At 52.9% G+C, this 20,872-nt stretch overlaps 3 protein-coding genes across 7 annotated transcripts; 1 reads left to right on the top strand and 2 right to left on the bottom strand.

Annotated features, from left to right (window-relative positions):
* Nucleotides 1-1,617: 1,617 nt before the first annotated feature.
* PROSER3 (proline and serine rich 3) lies at nucleotides 1,618-11,611 on the bottom strand. Of its 3 annotated transcripts, none has more exons than XM_060084826.1 (12): nucleotides 11,425-11,611; nucleotides 10,910-11,012; nucleotides 10,371-10,540; nucleotides 9,946-10,148; nucleotides 8,840-8,967; nucleotides 8,632-8,732; nucleotides 7,889-7,971; nucleotides 7,646-7,788; nucleotides 3,232-3,407; nucleotides 2,141-3,116; nucleotides 1,960-2,041; nucleotides 1,618-1,804 (listed from the first exon to the last, which is right to left on the bottom strand). In XM_060084826.1, exons 3-12 carry the CDS (start codon nucleotides 10,374-10,376, stop codon nucleotides 1,663-1,665), a joined length of 2,040 nt encoding a protein of 679 aa, XP_059940809.1. In that variant the 5' UTR covers nucleotides 10,377-10,540; nucleotides 10,910-11,012; nucleotides 11,425-11,611; the 3' UTR covers nucleotides 1,618-1,662. The 3 variants fall into 3 exon arrangements, with proteins under 3 accessions (XP_059940809.1, XP_059940811.1, XP_059940810.1); XM_060084828.1 differs by having other exon boundaries at nucleotides 7,646-7,755; nucleotides 11,425-11,610; XM_060084827.1 differs by lacking the exon at nucleotides 10,910-11,012.
* An 879-nt stretch (nucleotides 11,612-12,490) lies between these two features.
* HSPB6 (heat shock protein family B (small) member 6) lies at nucleotides 12,491-15,207 on the top strand. Of its 2 annotated transcripts, none has more exons than XM_060084995.1 (3): nucleotides 12,491-12,855; nucleotides 13,852-14,007; nucleotides 14,086-15,207. In XM_060084995.1, the coding sequence occupies exons 1-3, from the start codon at nucleotides 12,658-12,660 to the stop codon at nucleotides 14,275-14,277; spliced, it is 546 nt and encodes a 181-aa protein (XP_059940978.1). In that variant the 5' UTR covers nucleotides 12,491-12,657; the 3' UTR covers nucleotides 14,278-15,207. The 2 variants fall into 2 exon arrangements, with proteins under 2 accessions (XP_059940978.1, XP_059940979.1); XM_060084996.1 differs by having other exon boundaries at nucleotides 12,499-12,855; nucleotides 13,852-13,974.
* A 62-nt stretch (nucleotides 15,208-15,269) lies between these two features.
* On the bottom strand, nucleotides 15,270-20,225 carry LIN37 (lin-37 DREAM MuvB core complex component). 2 transcript variants are annotated; one of them, XM_060084978.1, is made up of 9 exons: nucleotides 20,001-20,224; nucleotides 17,355-17,430; nucleotides 17,143-17,193; nucleotides 16,795-16,824; nucleotides 16,628-16,713; nucleotides 16,376-16,542; nucleotides 15,635-15,775; nucleotides 15,473-15,546; nucleotides 15,270-15,386 (listed from the first exon to the last, which is right to left on the bottom strand). In XM_060084978.1, exons 1-9 carry the CDS (start codon nucleotides 20,032-20,034, stop codon nucleotides 15,305-15,307), a joined length of 741 nt encoding a protein of 246 aa, XP_059940961.1. In that variant the 5' UTR covers nucleotides 20,035-20,224; the 3' UTR covers nucleotides 15,270-15,304. The 2 variants fall into 2 exon arrangements, with proteins under 2 accessions (XP_059940961.1, XP_059940962.1); XM_060084979.1 differs by lacking the exons at nucleotides 16,795-16,824; nucleotides 17,143-17,193 and having other exon boundaries at nucleotides 20,001-20,225.
* Between the last annotated feature and the right edge of the window lie 647 nt (nucleotides 20,226-20,872).

A 20,872-nucleotide genomic window follows, 5' to 3' on the forward strand; every position in this document is an offset into this window, starting at 1 on the left:
CCACTGCGCCACCAGGGAAGTCCCAGAAGCTACTTTTTACAGAAATCTATCCTATCGTCTCTTTTTTTGTAAATACAAATATCAAAATAATCCTGATCATATATTCTCCAACATTTTATTATAAAAATTTTCTAACATACAGCAAAGCTGAACAATTTTACACCCATATACCCACCACTTAGATCCTACCATTAGCACTTTACTATATTTGCTTTATCTCACATCTACCTATTACTCTATTCATCCATTAATCTAATTTTTGGATGCATTTCAAAATAAATTAAAGACATTGTATACTGTCTCCTAAATACTTCAGCATGCATATCCTTCATTGGAGTTCAATATTTATTTTTTTTGAGGTAAACCTTACATACTATGTAATTCATAAATTTCACTGAATTTTGACACCTTTGTAGTCAAAATCCTTATCCAGGATGGCAACTGGACTTTTTATATGGCATTCCAGGGCTCCAAAAGGAGGGGGACGGGGAGAGACGGAGAGAGAAGAGGGACTGGGAGAAAAACAGGTGGAAATTATATCATCTTTTCTAATCCAATTTAGAAAGTTAAAGTAATATCACTTCCTCTGCATTTTATTTGTGGAGGCAGTCACAAAGTTCAACCCAGTTTCAAGAAGGGACATAGACTCTACTTTTTTGATGGGAAATGTGTCAAGGTATTCACAGATAAAACAATAGGTTTTTCACAATAGTCCGGACAGGTGACCATAGCCTAGACTGGGGTGGGGCAGTGGAATGGGAATAAAGGCGGGGTTAAATTCTGGAGAGATTTTAAAGATAGAGATGATAGAACTTGCTGGTCAGCTGACTGTGGGTGTGAGGGAACGAGAGGAGTCAATGACAGCTGTGAGGCTTCTGACCTGAGCAAGTAGAAGGATGGAGCTGAGAGCCAGGGAGGAGCAGGTTTAGGGGGAAGATCTGTGGAGTCTGAGACATCTCTTAGACCTTTTTGTGTGGATGATGAGCAAGTAGCAGGGTACAAGAACCTGAGGTTCTAGGCTGAAGATAGAAACTTGTGGACTATCAGAAAAGAGATGGGGTTTAGAGCCCATGACGCCAGATGAGAGCACCTGGGATTGACTGTAGATGGAAGAGTCAAGGCCAGGGCCCTGGGACGCACTAAAGTGACAGGGGTGAGGCACAATGAGAAAGCACAGCCAGAGGTGAGGAGAGCGCTGGGGTGCTGGAAGCCAGGAAAAGAAGTGCTTCAAGGAGGGGGCGGGGATCAGAGCACCAAATGCTGCAGCTGGCTCGAGCAGGACGTGGACTGAGGCCTGACCATTGTCCAACACTCTGATGACTCTACAAGCTTCATACCCAGAGGACAGTTCCTTTGGTCTCATCTGAGACAGGAGGATCCACTCCTGAGTTGAAGGTCAGATAAGGTGAGTCCCAGTCTTGCCCGGAACCCCTCTCCTGCCCTCACAGAGGATGAAACCAGAAGAGGCTTTGCTTCAGTGGTCAGAAACTAGGGTGAGGTGGGGCAGGGCAGAGCTAGGGTGTGTGTGTGTGGGGGGGGGAGGCGGGGCATGGGAGCTATTTCCCTAAATTAGCATGACCCTTGGCCTTTCCAAAACAACTTCTCAGAGACAACCAGTAACCTGAAAAAAAAATTTATTAGGAAAAATAGAATCTGTACAATTCAAAGTCGTCTGGCCTCAAGAGAGGCTCCTTCCCTCCTCAGCCGCATCCCTGGGGACCCGGGAGGCGACCTGGCTGGAGGAGACCAAGACCCTGGGTCTTCAGTGCGGCCCAGCAGACGGGATATCTGGGCATCCACATTCCTGGAAAAAGGACAGGTGAGCAGAGGCTGAGGTTTTGCTCGGGATTGGGGTCTGGGGCTGTGTATGTTCTGGGAAAGGGTCTCAGGAGAAGTGGGTACCAAACGGCGGTCTCAGAGGATTCAGGGGCCGGGTGTCTTAACTCCTCGCATGGTCACCTTTTCTGCCGCCGCAGCTCCGCCCTTTGAACCCTTAGCACCTGCAGTATAGGGTCATCCTGGAACTCGCTGCCGTCGGAGTCTGGGGGAAAAAGAGCGAGATTCAGGAGGCCGGACTCGTAGCGTGCTGGACTGCCATTCAGATCCGGGCAGCCACGAGCGTCGGTGCACATCAACTCACCTTCCGCAGCCTGCAGAAGTCTGGCAGCCTGGGAGAGGACGTCCTCTGAGGGGGCGTGGCCATCAGCGGATGAGGGCGTGACCACAACTTCAAGAGCCCCCTCCTTGAACGGACCGGTCGGGGCCTTAACACAAGTGGCCGCCTCCTCAGCTGGAGGGGGCCGGACCCTGGGCGGCTTACACCCGACTTCAGCCAAGAAAGTGTCTTTGTCCTTCCTAGGCACCGATCCCACTAGGGGGAGCATGGCCTTGGCGTTCCGGGACTCGGCCTTAGACCGACCCTGCGGGGTCTCTGCCTGGGGACACCGTGATTCAGATGAAGGGGCCGTGACCTCTGAACGAGAGGACAGAGTCTCGGTTTGAGGGCGTGTGGCCTTGACTTTCTGAGATTCAGCCTCGGGTGGAGGCGGGCCCTCTTGGCCAGGGGGCGTGTCCTCCAGGCTGTCCGGGAACAGCCGAGCCGCCACTACTTGGCCCAACGCGCCTCTGAGCTGCGGGCCAGGGCCCTCGTCCGCTGCCGTGATTCGCCCAGCAGACTCCCGGCGTTGGGCTCTACTTCTTCGAGGCTTGGAGCTCTGCCTCTCGAGCTCGGCTGGGCTGCATGGTGCAGGGGTGGGCGGGCCCTGGGGGGCGGCAGGGGGCGCGGGAGTGGAGGCAGAGGGCGCAGTGGTTGAGGCTGGAGGCGCAGGAGTGGAGGCTGGGGGCGCTGGGGGGGAGGCGGCGGCCGTGGGAGGGATGGCCCCAAGAGATACCCAGGGACCGGGCTGCGGGGCCCAGAAGAATCCATGGGGACTGGGGCCCCAAAAGATATGTGGAGAGAACCCTGGGGGAATAGGAGGCTTCTCCAAGCGGAAGGCTTCCCGGGGACCAGGTGGAGCCACACTGCCCCAAAGTGGGATGCAGTTAGGCTGGGTTCCCAGGGAACCAAGGGTCTCCGCAGGGGCAGGAGAGGTCTGTAGACAGATGGGGATAGGGACCTGAGAGGGAGAGAAAGGGTAGAGGGTCCTCAGTCCTCCTCAGCCTCCCTCTTCCTCCAATTTCCCTTAGGATCCCCGCTCCAGCCCCCTCAGTCTCCTCCCTCCCCCATCTCACCGTAGGGGTGAGGGCAGGGGTCTGGGGCAGCACCCAGGTTCCATCACCCTGGCTTCCTCGAGCCTGTTCAAGCTTCCGCCGCTGCCGCCACTGGTACAGAATGTCATCCTCTGGCTGCAGGGGTGCCCGGGAGGAGACTGGGGATGGAGTAGGGATGGGGGCAGGTGCTGGGGTTCCTGTGGAGTAAGTAGAGGGAAGAGGGGTAAGGCAGGGCCTGGGGGGATGAGCAAGGACAGCCTAGCACACACCCTTCGACTGTACCAGAAGGTTATTCAGACAGGCTCTCCAGATAATGTCCCAAGTCCCCTGCAGATTGGGAAGTGGGGAAAGGGGCAGAATCAGAGAAGAGAGCCCTCATGGGCTTCTCAACTTGTCATCATTCAATTCTTCATTCATCAACAAATATTTATTGAGCTCTTACTATTTGCCAGGCACTGTTCTGGACGTGGTGGTTACAGCAGTGACCAAGGCGGATCCTCCAGAATCTGCCCACTTCTCCCCACTTTACTTCCCTCACCTGCCAACCTCAAAGCAACTTCCTCCCTGGTTTCCCTTCTTCCTATCCTCCCCACCCGCAGCCAGAGGGAGCCTGTGAACACCTGAGTCAGATCAGGGTCCTCCTGGGTTAGAATCTTCCCGGGGAGGCACCTCTCTCCTGGTAAAAAGCAAAAGTCTTTGCATTTATGGTTTCCTCTGCCTGGAAGGCTCTTCGTTCATGTAACCACAGGGTTCACTCTAAGTCTTTCCAATATTTGCCCAGGTATCACCTTCTTAGTGAAGCCTTCCCTGGCTACCCTATTCAAAACTGCAACCACCCCAGCCCTACCACTCTCCATCCTCTTTCCTGTTCCATTTTTCTCCTTATCACTTATCACCTTCTAACTAAAGATCATACTTCTTTGCTTACTTATTGTTCATCTCTCCCTCCACAATGCCAACTACACAAGGGCCTTCTAACTACTAAATATCATACTTCTCTGCTTATTTATTGTTCATCTCTCCCTCCACAATGCCAGCTACACAAGGACAGCAATTTTTGTCTATCTGGCCATTATCATATCCTCAGTGTCAAGAACAGGACCTAGTGTCAGTATTTGTGGCATAAATGCAAAATGAACTGTTTATTGTGTTCCATCCCAGTGCCCAGCCCTGTGCTGGGAATACAGCAGTGACTAAAGGCAGGGCCACTGGCTGTCCTCGGTCCTGTGGGGCAAAGAGACACCATTCCCTATCACCCAGAGCATCATTTTGTCAGTTACGATTAGTATGGCTACCATTATCTCTCAGAAGCCCCACCTACTAATGCTGCACAGAGAGGGGGGGCGGGGTGCATCATGTGGGACCTCTTCTTCTCTCCCTTCTATATACTGTGATTCTACTTCCAGACCTGGCCACTTCCCTCTACTCTGCTCCTCAGGCTCTGGCCCAACCCAAACTACCAGAGTCTGTCTCTCACCAGATGTTGATAGCAGCCATAGGGAGCCAATAAAGATCCCGTGCCCTCCTTGCTCAGAACTCTCCCGTGGCTCCCCGGTAGATTATGACCAAATGCCTCACATGCCTACATAGCCCATGGAATCCAACCCCCGCCAATCTCTTCCACCTTATCCCACACTACTCTTACTCCTGGCTCTTGCCTTTCCTAGTTCATTGTCTGCACCGTGTTCCCTCCGACCGCAGGTCCTTTGTGCAGGCTAGAGGGCTATTGTCCCCACCTGCATCATTCAGGTCTCCACTTAGATAGCACCTCTTCCAGGAAGGCCTTCTCTGACATCCCAGCATCGCAATTCTCTCCTGCATGGCCCTCATTTCTGCTTATATTTCACATTTGTTTGTGGAGTTATGTAGCTATCCTCTGCCCCACACTCACTATCCTGTGAGGACCATGAAGGTGGGACCATGTATGGTTGGTTCACTAAGGAATCCCCAATCCTGCTCACAGGCTTCATACACAACAGATATTCAATGTTTGTTATGTGAAATAATGAATACATTTAATCTGCAAAACAACTCATGAAGTAGGTAGTAGTTTTATCCCCATTTTACAGATGAGGAAACTGAGGCTCAAGGAGGAGAAGTGAATAAAAAGAGAAGGAGCAAAGAATCAGACAGGAGTGCTTGGGCAGGATCACACAACATGCACAAACACCACTCTGTTCTCTCTGCTTGCCTGTCCCCACTCACGGGAGTCCTGTGAGACATGGAGAGCATCTGTCCTGTGCACCACTGCATCCCAGGACCTGGACACAGAGTAACGGTAACAACGATGACCGTAACAGTAACCCAGGTCCTTAATCCAATCTCTGAAATCTTGGGGGCAGAAATTTGAGAGTTCAACTGTGTGCATGTTTTAGCAAAGTTACATGGTATGTACAGTGTTGACAGGGGTCTGGGTCAGTCACCAGACTCAAACACATTGGTATTTAGTTGAACAATATGAAATTGCCATTATTCAACCATTTTTCACTTACAGACAAAAGTTTCATATAGTTCAATGTTATATATCCATAGAAAGAAGAACGAATATTTACTCCCTGACTTCAGACTATACTACAAAGCTACAGTAATCAAAACAGAACAGTACTGGCACAAAAACAGACAAGTAGGTCAATGGAATAGAACAGAGAGCCCAGAGGTAAACCCACATACTTATGGTCAATTAATCTACAACAAAGGAAGCAAGAATATACAATGGGGAAAAGACAGTTTCTTCAATAAGTGGTGCTGGGAAAACTGGACAGCTACATGTAAAAGAATGAGATTAGAATATATTCTCCCACTACATACAAAAAGAAACTCAAAATGGATTAAAGACCTAAACGTAAGACCTGAAGCTATAAAACCCCTACAAGAAAACACAGGCATGGAACACTCTTTGACACAAATCATAGCAAAATTTTTGTAGATCTGTCTCCTAACTCAAAGGAAACAAAAGCAAAAATAAATGAATGGGACCTAATTAAACTTAAAAGGTTTTGTACAGCAAAGGAAACCATCAACAAAACAAAAAGACAACCTACTGAATGGGAGAAAATATTTGCAAACAGTACGACTGATAAGGGATTAATGACCAAAATATATTAACAGCTTATACAACTCAACATCAAAAAACAAACAACCTGATTAAAAAAGATGGGCAGAAGACCTGAATAGACATTTTTCCAAAGAAGACATACAGAAGGCCAACAGGCACATTCAAAGATGCTCAACATTGCTACTCATCAGAGAAATGGAAATCAAAATCACAGTGAGATATCACCTCATACCTGTCAGAATGGCTATCATCGAAAAGACCACAAATAACAAATGTTGGTGAAGATGTAGAGAAAAGGGAACCCCTGTACACTGTTTATGGGAATGTAAACTGGTGCAGCCACTGTGGAAAACAATACGATGGTTCCTCAAAAAACTAAAAATAGAACTACCATATGATCCAGCAATTCTACTCCTGGGTCTATAGCTGAAGAAAATGAAAACAGTAATTCAAAAAGATACATGCACCCCAATGTTCATAGCAGCATTATTTACAATAGCCAACATATGGAAGCAACCTAAGTGTGTCCATCAACAGACAAATGGATAAAGAAGATGTGGTGTATATATACAATGGAATCCTCCTCATCCATTAAAAAGAATGAAATTCTACCATTTGCAACAACATGGATGGACCTGGAAGGTATTATGCTTAGTTAAATAAGTCAGACAGTGAAAGGTGAATACCATATGTTATCACTTATATGTAGAATTGAAAGAATAAAATAAATGAATGAATATAACAAAACGGAAACTGACTCACAGATATAGGGAACAAACTAGTGGTTACCAGTGGGGAGAGGGAAGCAGAGGAGGGGCAGGATAGGGACAGGGGCTAAGAGGTACAAACTACTATGTGTAAAATAAATAAGCTACAAAGAAATATTGTGGAGCACAGGGAATATAGCCAATATTTTATAATAACTTTAAATGGAGTATAATCTCTAAAAATTTTGAATTACTATGTCGTACACCTGAAACTAATATAATATTGTAAATCAACTATACCTCCATAAAATAAGATAGATATATGAATATTCTTCGTATTGTTTACATCAACTTTTGCTGGCAAATCAGCTGTGGTGCCAAATTTGCAAAAAGCCTTCTGATTTTGGGGCTTCGTGTTCAGAACTGCAGACAGGATGCAGAGAGAGAACATGCATAGTCCTGATAGCTACTGTTAACAGAGTCGTGCTAGGTGTTCCATGTATTCACCAACTCATTTAATCCTCACAACACCCATAGCAGAGGAGTACAATTATTTCCCCTGTTTTACAGCTGGGGAAACAAGGCCCAGAGAGGCCCAAGGTCACAGAGCTGGTAAATCGAAAGGCTGGGATTTGCAACCAGACTGCCCTCATCCTTGCCTCTCAGAACCTACCTTGTGCCTTGGGGTCAGAGCCCTTGCTGGAGTCAGAAGTGAAGGTCATGGAGAAGGGAGAGAGGCCATCAGAGCTGACGGGGAATGAGGAGATGCCGGCATCGCTGGGGCTGAGGAAGGAGGAGGAAGAGATGGAGGCCTTGCTGTAGGGAGAGGCAGAAGTGAGGCAACGGGGGTCTCAGAGGCAGTGGCCCGAGCCTGGAGGGGAAGGAGTGGGGAGGGTGATGGGGGCGGGGGAGGCACCTGCGTTTGAGCAGCTTGGCAGCTCTGCTTTGCAGGCTCAGTGTCTCCAAGTCCAGCAGGGATGAGTTCCACGTGTTGAGGCTCTGTGAGGTGAGAGGGGTCAGAGGCCAGTACCCATCCCAAAGGCTACTGGGAAAGGGGCTCGGGACAGAGGGCCTGGATGCAGGTCTACATTCCACCTGGCGCCCTCACATGCTGGCTTAGAATCTGCTCTTCTTCCTCAGGAAAGAGAGACCAGGTTTTCCTCTGTGGATCCATATCCCTCAGTGCAGTCATTGTTATAGAAGGGTTGACCCTGCCTTCCTGATCAGGCCTGGCTAGTCATAATGTTCTGTCCTCTGATTCACAGTGATTGGCTCAAAGATGAGCGAATGAGAGTAAGCCCTGGGGTTTAGGATGGAGCTATTGGAAAAGGCTTCTCTTTCCACTGGAGTGATCAAGTACGTTAGAAGCCTAGAGTAAACGGGGCCATCTTAGCTATTTTGAGGGGAAAGCCTACCTGAGATTGAGCCAAACAGAGAGGAACAGGGAGCCATGAGAGTCAAGTTCCTCCCAGTATGGTTCAAACACCTGGATTCAGCTATGCCTGAAAGCAGCTACCTTTGGATTTCTTGATTGCATTAGCCAGCAAGACCTTCCTTTTTTGTTTACACTTCCTTGAATTGGGGGTCGACTCTAATTCTATCCCAGGGCTGGTGCTGCCAGTTCAGGCACGTAGGGGAAGGAGTGGATGGGGATGTCACCTGCTTTATTTCCTGAAGGGGGGCCATAGTCTGTGATGCACTGGCCAGCTTGGCACGAGTCGGGACTGCTGTGTTGGGTCTTCCTTCTGGTTCATTGGCTCCTGTTGAGAAGCTCCAATTGATTTGGGGGGGGCCAGGAGGAGTGGCTGCTGGGGGTATAGCTCAGGAGAGGTTATAGGCCAGGAGTAGATGAGACTGAAGCAGGTACCTGCTGCAAGTTGACTGCTGGGGTCTGGTGATTCAGGCCACAGCCACCAAAAGTCAGCTGGCGTTGGGCCCGCAGACTCGCGTTCCTCTCGGCTTGTGGGCTGAGCCTGTCGGAACCGGTTTATGTACCTGTGAGCATCAGAGAATTACAAGGTGGGTGGGATGAGGAGAGCCTAATACTTAATAATAACCATAATAATCACAATAGCCAATTTTTACCTAGCTCCATAGCAGCACTTGGGAGTTGGCCCTCAACATCAGTTCTCCTTTCTTATAGAGTAATGCAGTTTTGTTTTGTTTTGTTTTGTTTTTGCCACTCTGTGCGGCATGTGGGATCTTAGTTCCCCAACCAGGGATTGAACCTGTGGCCCCTGCATTGGGAGTGCGGAGTCTTAACCACTGGACCGCCAGGGAAGTCCCCCAGTAATGCAGTATTATATAAGATGATATAATCCGGGGCACATAGCCACTCTTCTATAAATACATTTACCAGGTGCCCTTGTAGCTTTATGGCCATGTAACTCTGTTCTTGACCAACAGGTATGAGGAGGTGTGATTCTGGAAAATGGATGTGGCTGGGAGCCATTATGAGCCATGAAGGAAAGGGTAACAGACTAGGGAAGTGAGAGCGACAAGAGAGAAGGAAACTATGTCTCTGGCACCTCAATTAGGGGCTGCCATATCAGGCCTGGTTGCTTCTGTCTGGACTATTAGGTGAGGAAGAAATAAGTACTCTCTTGTTTAAGCCACAATTAATTTGGGACTCTGTGTTATAGCAGCTGAACCTTGATCCTACAAATCCAAGTGCTCACTATGTGACAGGCATTGTTATAGATGCTGTACGGACAGTGACTCATTGAAAATTTAAAACAGCCCTAGAGTATACATGCTATTAATATCCCCAATTTACAGATGAGGAAACTGAGGCCAGGATCATATACAGAGATGGTGACAAAGCTTGGATTTGAACCTCGCTCCAGATCGCTTGCTAACGTGCATGAAGCGTGGTCCTAAAAGTGCGGATCTGGCTGTGATGATTATTATGGGATGTCTGCCCCCTCCCACTGATCCAAACGCTTCTTTTCCCCCAGGGCTACTGTTACTTACTTGGCCACCACAGAGTCCCCGCTGTCAGTCACGGTGAGTGGTGGAGAGGCTCCCATCTGTCCCTCAGTGGTGCTGGGTGGGGAAGGGGTCCCTGAGCTGGATGGCCAGGACTCCTCAAACAGCTCAGGGGATTTGGGACCTGTGGCCAGAGCCCTGGGAGCTTCTGGGAGCCTGGATCTCTGGGACTTGGATGAGTTCAGGGTCTAAGATAGGGGAAGCGAGGAGAAGAAAAAGTGAGGCCGAGGGGTTATCCCTGTAGGGTAACGAAGACACATAAGAAGTCTCAGTCCGGAGGGGAGGAAACACATCCCACGATTGCAACAACTCAAAGTGATTGGGGCTGTGATGCAGGATTTAGGTGGTAGAGGACAGGATAAGGGTAGGGCCATAGGGAAAAGAGGAGGGACTGTCTTTTGATCTCTCACCCCCATCTCTCATCATGTCTTCCTTCCCTCTAGTCGTCACTCCCTTGCTACTGGGCTGGAACACAGCACTCTCTGTTGGGTGTCCTCACCTTGGGGTGCCAGGTCAGTAGTGGCTTCGACCCAGGGGGCCGTCCCCAAAAGTACTGTCTTGGGTGGAGAAAGCTGGCAAGCTGCAAGGGGAGAGGGGGGTTGGCAGGCAGAGCATGGTCACTGCAGCCCTGCTGGGAGGCTGTATGTGGGTGGAGTGAATGGGAGAATGGTAAGGGGGCAGAACCACACTACGATTCCCATGGATTCCTGGAAGAGATGGACTATAATTCCCATGAAGCACCACTGCACACTCAAGATAATGATACCGGAGGCATGATTCCCACCAGCCCTTGGAGCAGTCTCAAAAGAGAAGGACCCAGGAACTGTTGGTTGGTGGTTCTTAACCGTGGATCCAGTCTAGGAGGAGTCTTTTAAAACTACAGATGCGTGATCCTCACCCCAGACCAAAAGAATCAGAATATCAGGAAGGGGGCTGGGCATCTACATACATCTTCTTCGCAGTGTCCCAGGTGATTCTGAAGTGGAGCTCACGTTAAGGGCCAAGGCTAAACCTTATCACTGTACATTTCCCATAAGTCCTTGGGACACTATCTGAGGAGAAAGGGGTAGATGGATTACAATCCCTATAGTCACTGGGCTCCGCCTAAACAAGAAAGGTCAAAAATAACACCCATGGGAATCTGGGGACAAATTCAAAATTAAGAATCTTAATTCCCAAGATGCCCCTGAGAATTTCGAGGTTAGAGGAGAAAAAAAAAAAAAAAAAAAAAAAAAAAAGCCCTCGGGGCCACTTAGCAGAACGTAAGACGCTATGGAAACCCCGGGATGGTGAAGTCCAAGGCGGGAGCCGCTTAAGGCTATGGAGCATCTTGGGAGTTGTAGTTCCAGTGCGGTTGAGAACGAGAGACTCCGCACCCTAGAAAACCTGATCCTAGGCTGCGTTGCTCTCACCCTTGGTCCTCCCCAGCCCTCTTGTGATCCCCGGAAGAGGGATCGGTCTCACCTGCAGTCCATCCCGCAGCTACCTCGCCGATTCCGCCTGCTCTTCTCGGTCACCGGACTCACTCGGAGCGCATCTTTGTCGCTTAGCAATGTCCTATCAGCCCCGCCCCTCTCGGGGACTGCAGGCGCGGGAAGAGAGCGGCCTCCAAGGCGACGAATGATAGGAAAATAAAAGTAATTGGACGGTGGCCAAAGGGAGATGTCTCACAATTGGTTGGCTGTAACGTGAATGAGAGAGCATGTTTAATTGGAGAACCGTAGCGAGCTGCTGTAACTGGCAAGTCCGTGGACCAATGGAAAGGAGCTGAGGCTGGGCTCGCGGTTAGGAGGGGTTCCAATGTACTCTCGCTTTCCTGTACTCGTGTATGCTGGCCACGCCCCCTCTGGCTGCGTATATCTCATCCAGATTTCAGTCGAACTACGGTTTTTCCCGTTGCAGGGGCAATAAGGGCGCCTATGCCCTTTCTAACCGCCGTCCCTCCATCAGTCCAGCAGCCTACCAGTCCCACCCGGTCATCTAACCACTTCCGTCTTGCTCCAGGAGCAGCTGGTTGCGCCAAATGCCAGGCCTGGGCTCCTGGCCGAGGTGGCTGGATCAAAATGAGCTATTTTGGGCCCCGGCGCGCTGCCTCAGGGGGGCCAGCCTGGACTGTTCTTGCCCGCACCCCCTGGCCGCTGCTCACCTGGCAGACCCCGCTGCCCTGTGCACCCGAGGCTGAGTCAGACGCACAGAATTAGGCCCGGCTTGCCGGGGGGCTGGGACCAGGGCCCTGCTGAGATGGAAATAGGGTCTGTTCTGTGTCCTCCTGACAGCCTGGCCCAGCTACCGCATTCCCTGTACCCAGGAATCTGCTCCTAAGACCGCCATCTGCGTCATCCTCAGAGCGCCTTCGGGGCGGGGGTGGATTAAAGGGACTGGGAATTCTTTGGTGGGTTTCTCAGGCCGTGGGTCCCAAACGCCACGCTTGCACCCCACCCTGGCAAGGCTCCGCCTCCTCAGCTTTAGTTTTCCTTTCGGAAAATTGGGGAATGATACCTCCCTGGCATTCAGCAGGCGCTTAATAAATGGCCAAGTCATTGTTGGGCTGTCTAAATAAGGCTCTATTAATGGCCGGCTCTGGCCGCAGTCCCAACGTCCCCGGGCGGCCCGCCGAGGGGCGGACACAGAGCGTACTATAAAGCAGCGGCGGCACCCGCTGGGGCACTGCGGAGCCTAGGGCGGCGGCGGAGCACGATGGAGATCCCGGTGCCTGTGCAGCCGTCTTGGCTGCGCCGCGCCTCGGCCCCGTTACCCGGGCTTTCGGCACCCGGGCGCCTCTTCGACCAGCGCTTCGGCGAGGGGCTGCTGGAGGCCGAGCTGGCTGCGCTCTGCCCCGCCGCGCTGGCCCCCTACTACTTGCGCGCACCCAGCGTGGCGCTGCCTACCGCCCAGGTGCCAGGCCTGGGGGAGGGGCGGTAATCCGTCTACTTCCAAGGCTGGGGTCCCCGGTCACCCTGAGGGGGGTGAAGGAATGTCCCTTGACTTTGAGCGGGCCAGAGAGTCCGGCCCCTCAGAGGGGCTTCCGGAGTTCCCTGAGTATGGATTCTCGGAGGTCAGATTACTGAAAGGGGTGGGAGGTCCCCCTCAGTCTGAGGAGGGTCTCAGCTCCGAGAGGAGTGTAAGGGCTGGGTCACTAATTGGGTGGGGGCGGTCACTCTGAGGGAAGTCTTGGTGATTCTGAAGGAGGCTGGGGACCCAGGGAATCTGGGGAAAACGGGGAGCCCAGTCATTCTGAAGGGCGTGGGGCTCCCAGTGCCTCCCGAGGGGAGGGAATATTTTGTTATTCTTGAGGAAGAGAGTTTGGAGACTGTGGTGACAGTATGTCTCCTGGAGAGGTAGAGGGGAGGGAGGGTCCTGTGACTTGAGAAAGGGGGGTCTGGCCACTCAGAAGTGGGGGAGGAGTACTGGTAACTACTGAGGGCTCAAGCAATCCCGTGACTCGAGTGGGAGGGTAGAAAGTGGACTCTGGAGACTGGGGGAGGAGGCATCTTGGCGATTTCTGGCGTGGGTGGTGCAGTAAGGGCCCCTGGGGCTCTGAGGGGAAGGGGGCTGAGCAGTCCGTGTTCAGAAGGACACGCTGACTACAGCATTGCTGACACTGGGGGAGAGGGCAGGCCTTACCCCGTGAGGACGGAGGTCCCTGACCTTGCAGGGTAAGGGGGCCTCATCACTCTGGATGAGAGGGGAATCCTAGTGGCTACAAGGGGAGGGATGATCCCAGTTATTCTGGGAGAAGAGGTCCTCGGTGGCTACGTGTAGGAAAGGGGACGCCCCAGTTCCAGAGGCCAGGAACAGCTGCAGCACCGGAACCAACGGAGAACCAAGGGGAGGGGCCTTTCTGGGTCCCCGGAGCCTCGCCCCGCCCGATGACTATCGGGCTGTGCGCAGGTATCGACCGACCCCGGGCATTTCTCGGTGCTGCTGGATGTGAAGCACTTCTCACCGGAGGAAATCGCCGTCAAGGTGGTTGGCGACCACGTGGAGGTGCACGCGCGCCACGAGGAGCGCCCGGTGAGCCCGTTGGCGGGGGCGGGGCCAGAACAAGTACGCGGGATCCGCAGGCCGGAGGGGCGGGGCATCTACAGGGAATGGGCCGAGCCCCTCAAGCCTCTTTCCCTCCAGGATGAGCACGGATACATCGCGCGCGAGTTTCACCGCCGCTACCGCTTGCCGCCTGGCGTGGACCCTGCGGCCGTGACGTCCGCGCTGTCCCCTGAGGGCGTCCTTTCCATCCAGGCCGCACCTGCTCCGGCCCAGGCTCCACTGCCGTCGCCGCCGGCGGCTGCCGCCAAGCAGGAGCCAGGGCACGCTTGAACCCTGGAAGCCGCCTGAGGCCCCTCCACCGCACTTTTAAAGCCGACCTGACTCCGCCCAGCCAGATATCCCGAGCGCGCCAAGACTACCCGCCCACCCAATCTGGGATCTGCCTTGAACCTTCCAACCTAGACTCAGCCTTGATAACCTAGACCTTTCCACTGACACTCCCTCTCTCACACACTCTCCTGTTTTCAAACCTCCCGACACCTCTCTGGCTTCCAGACCCTACAAGCACAATCTCTCAGCCTACAGTCTCCCATCCCCACTGACCCCGCTTGGCATAGAACCCCACTCCACAAACTCCCTATTTCCTTCTGACTTCTCTAGGAAAACATCTCCACACCCCGTTTCAATCCCCCCCACCCAAGATTATGGTGTAGACAGACCTGCCCCCACCCTAGGCCTAGGCCAATCAAGCATAAGCCCCCACTTCCCCTCAAATGTCCCAGACTCTGCACAGACCTCCCACCCTGGACCTTCCTGGCCTGGTCCCCAAGACTCTGGGTCCTTCCCCTCATTCCAACCAGATACTCCACTTCTCCTCACTCTCTCCCCCCAACCCATCTTCTAACTTGAAACCTCAGCCAGCCACCCCCATACTCTTGAACCCCTTTTCTGACCCCCACCCTTGTACACCTATTCTAGGCCAACCAGGACCCTCAACCTCACACTGTACAGATACCCACCCCATCTCCTCAGACTCTGCACGGATGTCCTAGGCCCCTATGCCCAGCTCTAACCAGAACCCCCCAGTCACTGTCTTGACCCCCAAGTCTCCAACCACATAACCACCTTCCACACCCCTCCCCTTATTCTCCAAGACCCAACCAAGCAGCCATTTTCTTTGATTCCCCACAATCTTTCTCTCGCCTCAAATTCCCTGATGCCCCGTCTCCTCACTCCCCCAATAAATGTGCTAGAGCTGTGCCAACTGCTTTATGTCTGATCCGGGAAGGATGGGCTGGAGAAAGCAGAGGCCAGTGTGGAGGAGGGGAATGTTTATTGGGGTGGGGACAGGGGAACATCACTGTCGCTCGTACATCTCCCGTAGGATCTTCATGCTTTCTGAGTAACGAAGCTGGTTCCGATGGGATGCCTCCTTCCACCTGCAGTTGGGGTGGGGGGAAGGCAGAGGGAGGACTCAACAGTTGGAACACAGGCCACAGGGAACAAGCAGTTGGGGGATGCTCACCTCTGGCGGATGCGTTTCCAGCGCTGCATGTTTCGGTAGATGAGTGTGGAGGGTGAGGGCTCAGGCTCAGAGGGCTGCATGGACAGAGAGGCCAGGCTGGGTGGCCACGCCCGAGCCCCACAACTCCTGCCCCATTGCCCCAGGCCGGCCTTGCACACCCACCTCATCATCAGGGGTACCCTGGGTCTCAGGCTGCAGTGGGGATGGAATTCGGGATCTACAGGCATCTCCGGGTGGTCCGGGAGCTGTGGGCGGAGGCAGCTTATACACATCACGACTCTTGCTGTTGGTGACCTCTGAACCCTGAGGATACAGGACCCCACCCAAGCCCAAGAGAGTCAGAGAAGAGGGCCAGGGGCACACATTTCACACCTCCTTCCTTTCCCAGTGACAAAAGACATGAGGGACTCACCAGGGACCTGTACTTAGGAGTCATGTCTGTCTGCTCCAAGGATCCCTGTTTTCTCCTATCCAACCCAGGGATCCCCTCAATTACTCCTGCCCAGCACACAGACCTCCATCTATGGAGACTTCCATTCCCAGCCCAAGGGGTCCCCATCTGCTCCCCTAGGCCAGGTGGCTACACCTGTTTGCACTAAGAACCCCTGCCCAGTCCCCCAGCTCTTGGGAACCCCTGATCTTGGAGGTCACATCTATTTGCCCAGAGGAACCCTGTCCCCTCTCCCTCCCAGACCAGATAGCCACGTCTGTCTGCTCTGGGGCACTCCAACCGCTCCCCTGGCCTAAGGGTTCCTATCTGTGTGCCTCACCAGATCCAGGAGTTACCTGGGAGACACAGAGACCTGTGCTTGTCTATCCCATTAGCCTGGGGGGAAGGTACCTTGTGACTGTCTACCCACTGCCCTCCCTGGCTGCTGGGCAGGGGCCCACCACCCATCCCACCTCCTCATCCTCAGGCAGTGGGGGCAGCGGTGAACTGGGCGAGCGTTCACGCTCGCGCACTGTGGGGCTGTTGCGCATCCAGGCTCGGCAGATCGGGTACAGTGGTGTGTTCTCACTGAACTGAGCCAAGTCCACGCTCCGGTCAAACAGCTTGATCACGTACGAGTCTAGGGTGGTGAGAGTGGGAGGGGTATGAATATCGTCACGTAGACCGCCATCACTGCCTGCCCTCCAGGGCCACCGACTACTCACTGGATCGCTGTGGCCCTCCCTCGGCCAGCCCCTCATCCATCTCCCTCCTCTTCTTCCTCCGCTGATGGGGGAATCGGGCAGATGGCCTGTGTGGGGAGGGAGAATTTCAGGACCGGGGTGGGGACTGAGGACCTCTCATCAGCTGGCTGGGGCCCCTGCCACCTTACCGTTTGCCGCTGGCCGTGATGGAGCAATCCCTGTGGGGAGAGGCAGGGCGTCAGCAGGCTTACCCTTGAACAAATGCCTGCTCAAAACCCCCCAGAGGGCACCCTGGGGGTACTGTGATCAAGCTCATATAGATGCCACCAACTCCTCAGGCCTTGTGTTCCCCCCACACCGGGGCTCGAGGTGGCATCATCAGGGGATCTAAGCTTCTGCTGCCCCAGGGCCTTTGTACACGGAGAGTGGTTAGGAGTGTGGTGGAGAAAGCATGGGGCAGGGTGGTCAGGGCTTGGATGAGGAAAGAAGTTATCTACCACAAACCCTCAAACACAGATCCCATCAATAAAACTTACTTGTTGTGGGTGTCTGAGGGGGTCTTCCCAGCTTCCTCATCCAGACGCTCCCTGGTAGCAGAGGAGAACTGTAGGCTCAGGGTTCCAAGGGCCCAGGGTGGGAAGGCACCCAGTGGCCTCATCCATTGGGCCCCTTCCTCCCTAAGCCAGCCTCTGGGGTCCCACCCAGGGCCCCCGAATCCCTATGACCCCATGCTGGGCCAGGTCCCAACCTGTCCATGTGACTCTTCTCCAGCAGACACTGCAGAACAGCATCCAGTTGGTTCCGGGCCTTGGCCATCTCCAACTCTGGGGAAGAGGGTACCAAGCAGGAGTCACTTCCCAGGCCCACCGCAGGTGGGCAGCCACTGGGCCAGGGAAGGGCATGTGTATCCAATCCTTCGGTCGGGCCCAGGCATGCTGGGAGGGTACAGTGGGCAGAGACTACTGAAATGATGAGCAAGAGCTCTGGCTTCCAGGGCTGACGCACATGTTCACGTGTGACCTAAGATGGGTCACCTTACCTCATTGAGCCTGTTTCCTCATCTCGAAAATGGGTCTCTGAATGATACCTACCTGCTAGGACTGTTTTGAGGTTTAAACAAACCTATGTTGTATATGAATCTCTTAGTAGGATGCAATAATAATAAGTAACATATATAGAGTGCTTATTATGTGCCAAGCACTGTTCCAAGCACATCACACATATTAACCCATTGAGTTTTCACAATAACCCTGGCAGGTAAATATGATGTTTATCCCCATTTTACAGATGATGAAACTGAGGCACAGAGATGTTAGGCTACTTGCCCAAAGTCACACAGCTAGGAAATTGCAAGGCTGAGGATTTGCACCCAGGTCATCTGGCTCCACAGCTGAAGTTATAAGGCACGGACTCAAACTGGGTGCAGAATCCAGCCGCCAGATGTGCTTTGTTTGGCTGAGGTAGTTGTGTTATTTTAAATCTGAGTTAAATCTGAATAAGATGACTAAATTTAATAATTGGGAGATTTCCTCTCAAATACCCATTTTTGGCTTTTTTTCCCCCAGGAAATGAGATCTGGGCCCACCGTCCTGCATGCCACAGCCCCTGCCTGGCCCCGTCAGACTGTGTGTTTGCCTCTCTTCATCACGGAACATAAGTAGGTGATGATGTTATAAATATTCTCCTCTTACTCTTGTAGGGTGTTCGCTCTTCTCTTCCAACTAGTAGGAGCTCTGACCCAGCGCTCAGAGCCTGGAAGGACACTTGGGGACATGCTTTGCCAGCCCTGAGACTTCCTGAAGAGACCAGGAGACATGACTCAGAGGAGAGACAGGGTGGGGATGCAGGGCTGGGGGCAGCTGAGATTCTAGCAAAGAGCCTTGGTTAGGAGCCAAGGTATGGATCATGCCCACCTCTCCTTCCCTAGTCCTTGCTTCTCTCCTGAACCTCAGATCTTGGGATCCTACGGACTCCTGGACACTTTCCCCTTGACATCCCCCAGGCTCCTGCCACCTACGGGGTCCCACACTGGCCTCAGTGTCTCTCTAAACTTATCCCTTTTCCTGGACCCCCTTCTCAGGGGTATCCACACTGTCACCCCATCCCTCCCTGGGCCTCAACAAGGTCCCTTCCCTCCCTCCCCCGCCCACCCCACGGCCTGTCCACTTGGTCCCCTGAGTGTCTCTCCCCCCTCCCCCCTCCCTAGTCTGCCCACCCGGGTCCTTTCCCTCCCTCCCCCTGGGCTCCCAGCCTCAGTCTCCCCTTCTAATGAACCCTCCACAAGGTGGCCAGGGGAACCTTCCTAAACCCAAACCTGACCCTGATCCTTCCCTGCTTAGAACCCTCCATGACTCTGCAGTGCCCCCCTGGGGCAGAGTCTGAGTGTTTCAGCCTGGTGTTCACAGGCCTCCATGACCCTGACTGCTCCTTCCTCACCACCATCATTTTGTTGTGGTCAGGCCCCCTTCACTTTTCCACCCACGATTTTTGGGGCATTTTTTGGCATCTGGGGGGCCGTCTTGTAAAACTCCCTCCTTGGTTCAAAACCCTCCCTTGGCTCCCCATTTCCCTCAGAGCAAAAGCCAAAGACCTGACCGCCCCCCCCCCCAACCTTTGCTCTCATCTCCTCACACTTTCTACGGCACTCACTCTGCTCCAGCCACACTGGTCTCCGTGCTGGCCCTTAAACACTCCGGACAAGGCTTTCACCTCTCCGCTGTTTCAAAGCTATTTCCTTTGTCAGATTTTCTGTTCTCTCACTTATCCTCATCACTCTCTCCCTCACCTTGCCTCACTCCTGATCTCCCTACCTTCTCCTGTTTCGTTTTATTACCACTTATAGCATTTAACATCTCACGTCATTTTACTATTATTTTGTTGTCTGGATCCCATGCCTCTCCCACCACCCTTAACGTGCCACTCCTGGGTTCCCATCAAGCTTGGCCCCAACCCAAAATGACTTCCTCTCTCTCAGGTTCAGTTTCCCCATCTACCACATTTCCCACGTCCTAGGATTATTGGGATACAGTGACTACGAGGATTAAAAGCTTTCCTGTACTTCAGGTGCTCAGCAAATGCTGGACTCATGACCACTGCGAGAAATGGAGAAACGGACAAAAGAGTCCTTCTTTGAGTCACACGGCTCGGGATCCCCATGTCTTACCGCACCACACCACTGCCTGAGCCACCACCATTCAACCTCAAAGCTATCCTGAACACACACCGGGAGGGTATCAAGGTGGCAGGAATCGCTCGATGCCTGGCAGCGATAGTCAGATGGGCTGCGGGGAGAAGTCGCGTAGTCCGCCTTATCGCGATAATGCTGTCTATAGGGACTCCCACACCCTGATCAGTCCGGTGCTCCCCTACAGGCCCCCGACCTCGGGGTCCTCACCTGATTTCTCCACTTTCACCTTCACCGGGAACATGGTTGGGGTCTGGGGTCTGGCTAGCTGGGTCAGAGAAGCCCAAAAGAGCCTACGGTCACAAGTCAAGGCCGGAGGCAGACGGGGAGAAGTCAAAGGTAAGCTTCGTGTGTGGGCAGTCCTCCGCCCTGAGCAGTGTCCGGCCGCGACGGCCGCGGAGGCCGCCGCCGCCTCCTCCAGTTCCTTCTGTGGGCGGGCCCTTCGGCAGTCCCTTGTTTCCATTAGTCAATGCAACCGGCAATCTCGTATCCTGGCCAATTCACAGCTGCCGCTGTCTGTTCCCAGCTCTAAGTCCCACCTTTCTGGGTCCAGGTTTCCGGAAACAAACCAATGATATCCCAGGGCGCTTCCTGGGCGGTGTAGTTCTAGCTCCCGAGACTCAGCCGAAGTAAGGGCGCCTGCGCCGCGCGAGGCACGGTGGGAGACCAAGGATCAGAGCGTCGCGAGGTTGCTTGGCACTTACAGTATTAGAAGCTTTGAGTAACACCAATTTCGCTGTTGAACAGGGGTTATTTAACCGTGGGAGTCTCTCTTGGTCCCTAAGAGGAAAACAATTCTGGGGTTAGGCTGGGTTCCCTCTTAACTAAGCATTCACTAGGTGCCAGCTACCTGTTAAACTCTTTTCAGGTGCAGCCTCATTCACTTAGCAAATATTAAGTACCCTGAGCCACGTACTCTTCTAGGTACTGGAGACACCGCAGTGAACAAAATGGACAAAAATCCTTGCCCTAATGAGCTTATATTTTAGAGGATGGAAGACGAACAATAAACAAGTAGAGCATTGAAAATGAAATGTAAGAGGAGAAAGGATATAGCCTGAAAGAGACACAGGGAGTGTGGT

The sequence above is a fragment of the Mesoplodon densirostris genome, chromosome 19 (genome assembly GCF_025265405.1).
Source record: "Mesoplodon densirostris isolate mMesDen1 chromosome 19, mMesDen1 primary haplotype, whole genome shotgun sequence".
NCBI classification, from domain to species: Eukaryota; Metazoa; Chordata; class Mammalia; order Artiodactyla; family Ziphiidae; genus Mesoplodon; species Mesoplodon densirostris.

Excerpts from the sequence above, each read along its gene's own strand:
- HSPB6 (XM_060084995.1), top strand. The coding sequence starts at position 12,658 with ATGGAGATCCCGGTGCCTGTGCAGCCGTCTTGGCTGCGCCGCGCCTCG. Across the intron at positions 12,856-13,851 it reads TGGCGCTGCCTACCGCCCAG|GTATCGACCGACCCCGGGCA; the intron begins GTGCCAGGCCTG and ends GGCTGTGCGCAG. Across the intron at positions 14,008-14,085 it reads CGGGGGCGGGGCCAGAACAA|GATGAGCACGGATACATCGC; the intron begins GTACGCGGGATC and ends CTTTCCCTCCAG.
- PROSER3 (XM_060084827.1), bottom strand. Across the intron at positions 8,733-8,839 it reads CAGCAGTCAACTTGCAGCAG|GAGCCAATGAACCAGAAGGA; the intron begins GTACCTGCTTCA and ends GCTTCTCAACAG. Across the intron at positions 7,972-8,631 it reads CCCTTCAGGAAATAAAGCAG|AGCCTCAACACGTGGAACTC; the intron begins GTGACATCCCCA and ends CTCACCTCACAG.
- LIN37 (XM_060084978.1), bottom strand. The coding sequence starts at position 20,034 with ATGTTCCCGGTGAAGGTGAAAGTGGAGAAATCAG. Across the intron at positions 17,194-17,354 it reads GAGAAGAGTCACATGGACAG|GGAGCGTCTGGATGAGGAAG; the intron begins GTTGGGACCTGG and ends CTCTGCTACCAG. Across the intron at positions 15,387-15,472 it reads TGGAAACGCATCCGCCAGAG|GTGGAAGGAGGCATCCCATC; the intron begins GTGAGCATCCCC and ends CCCCAACTGCAG.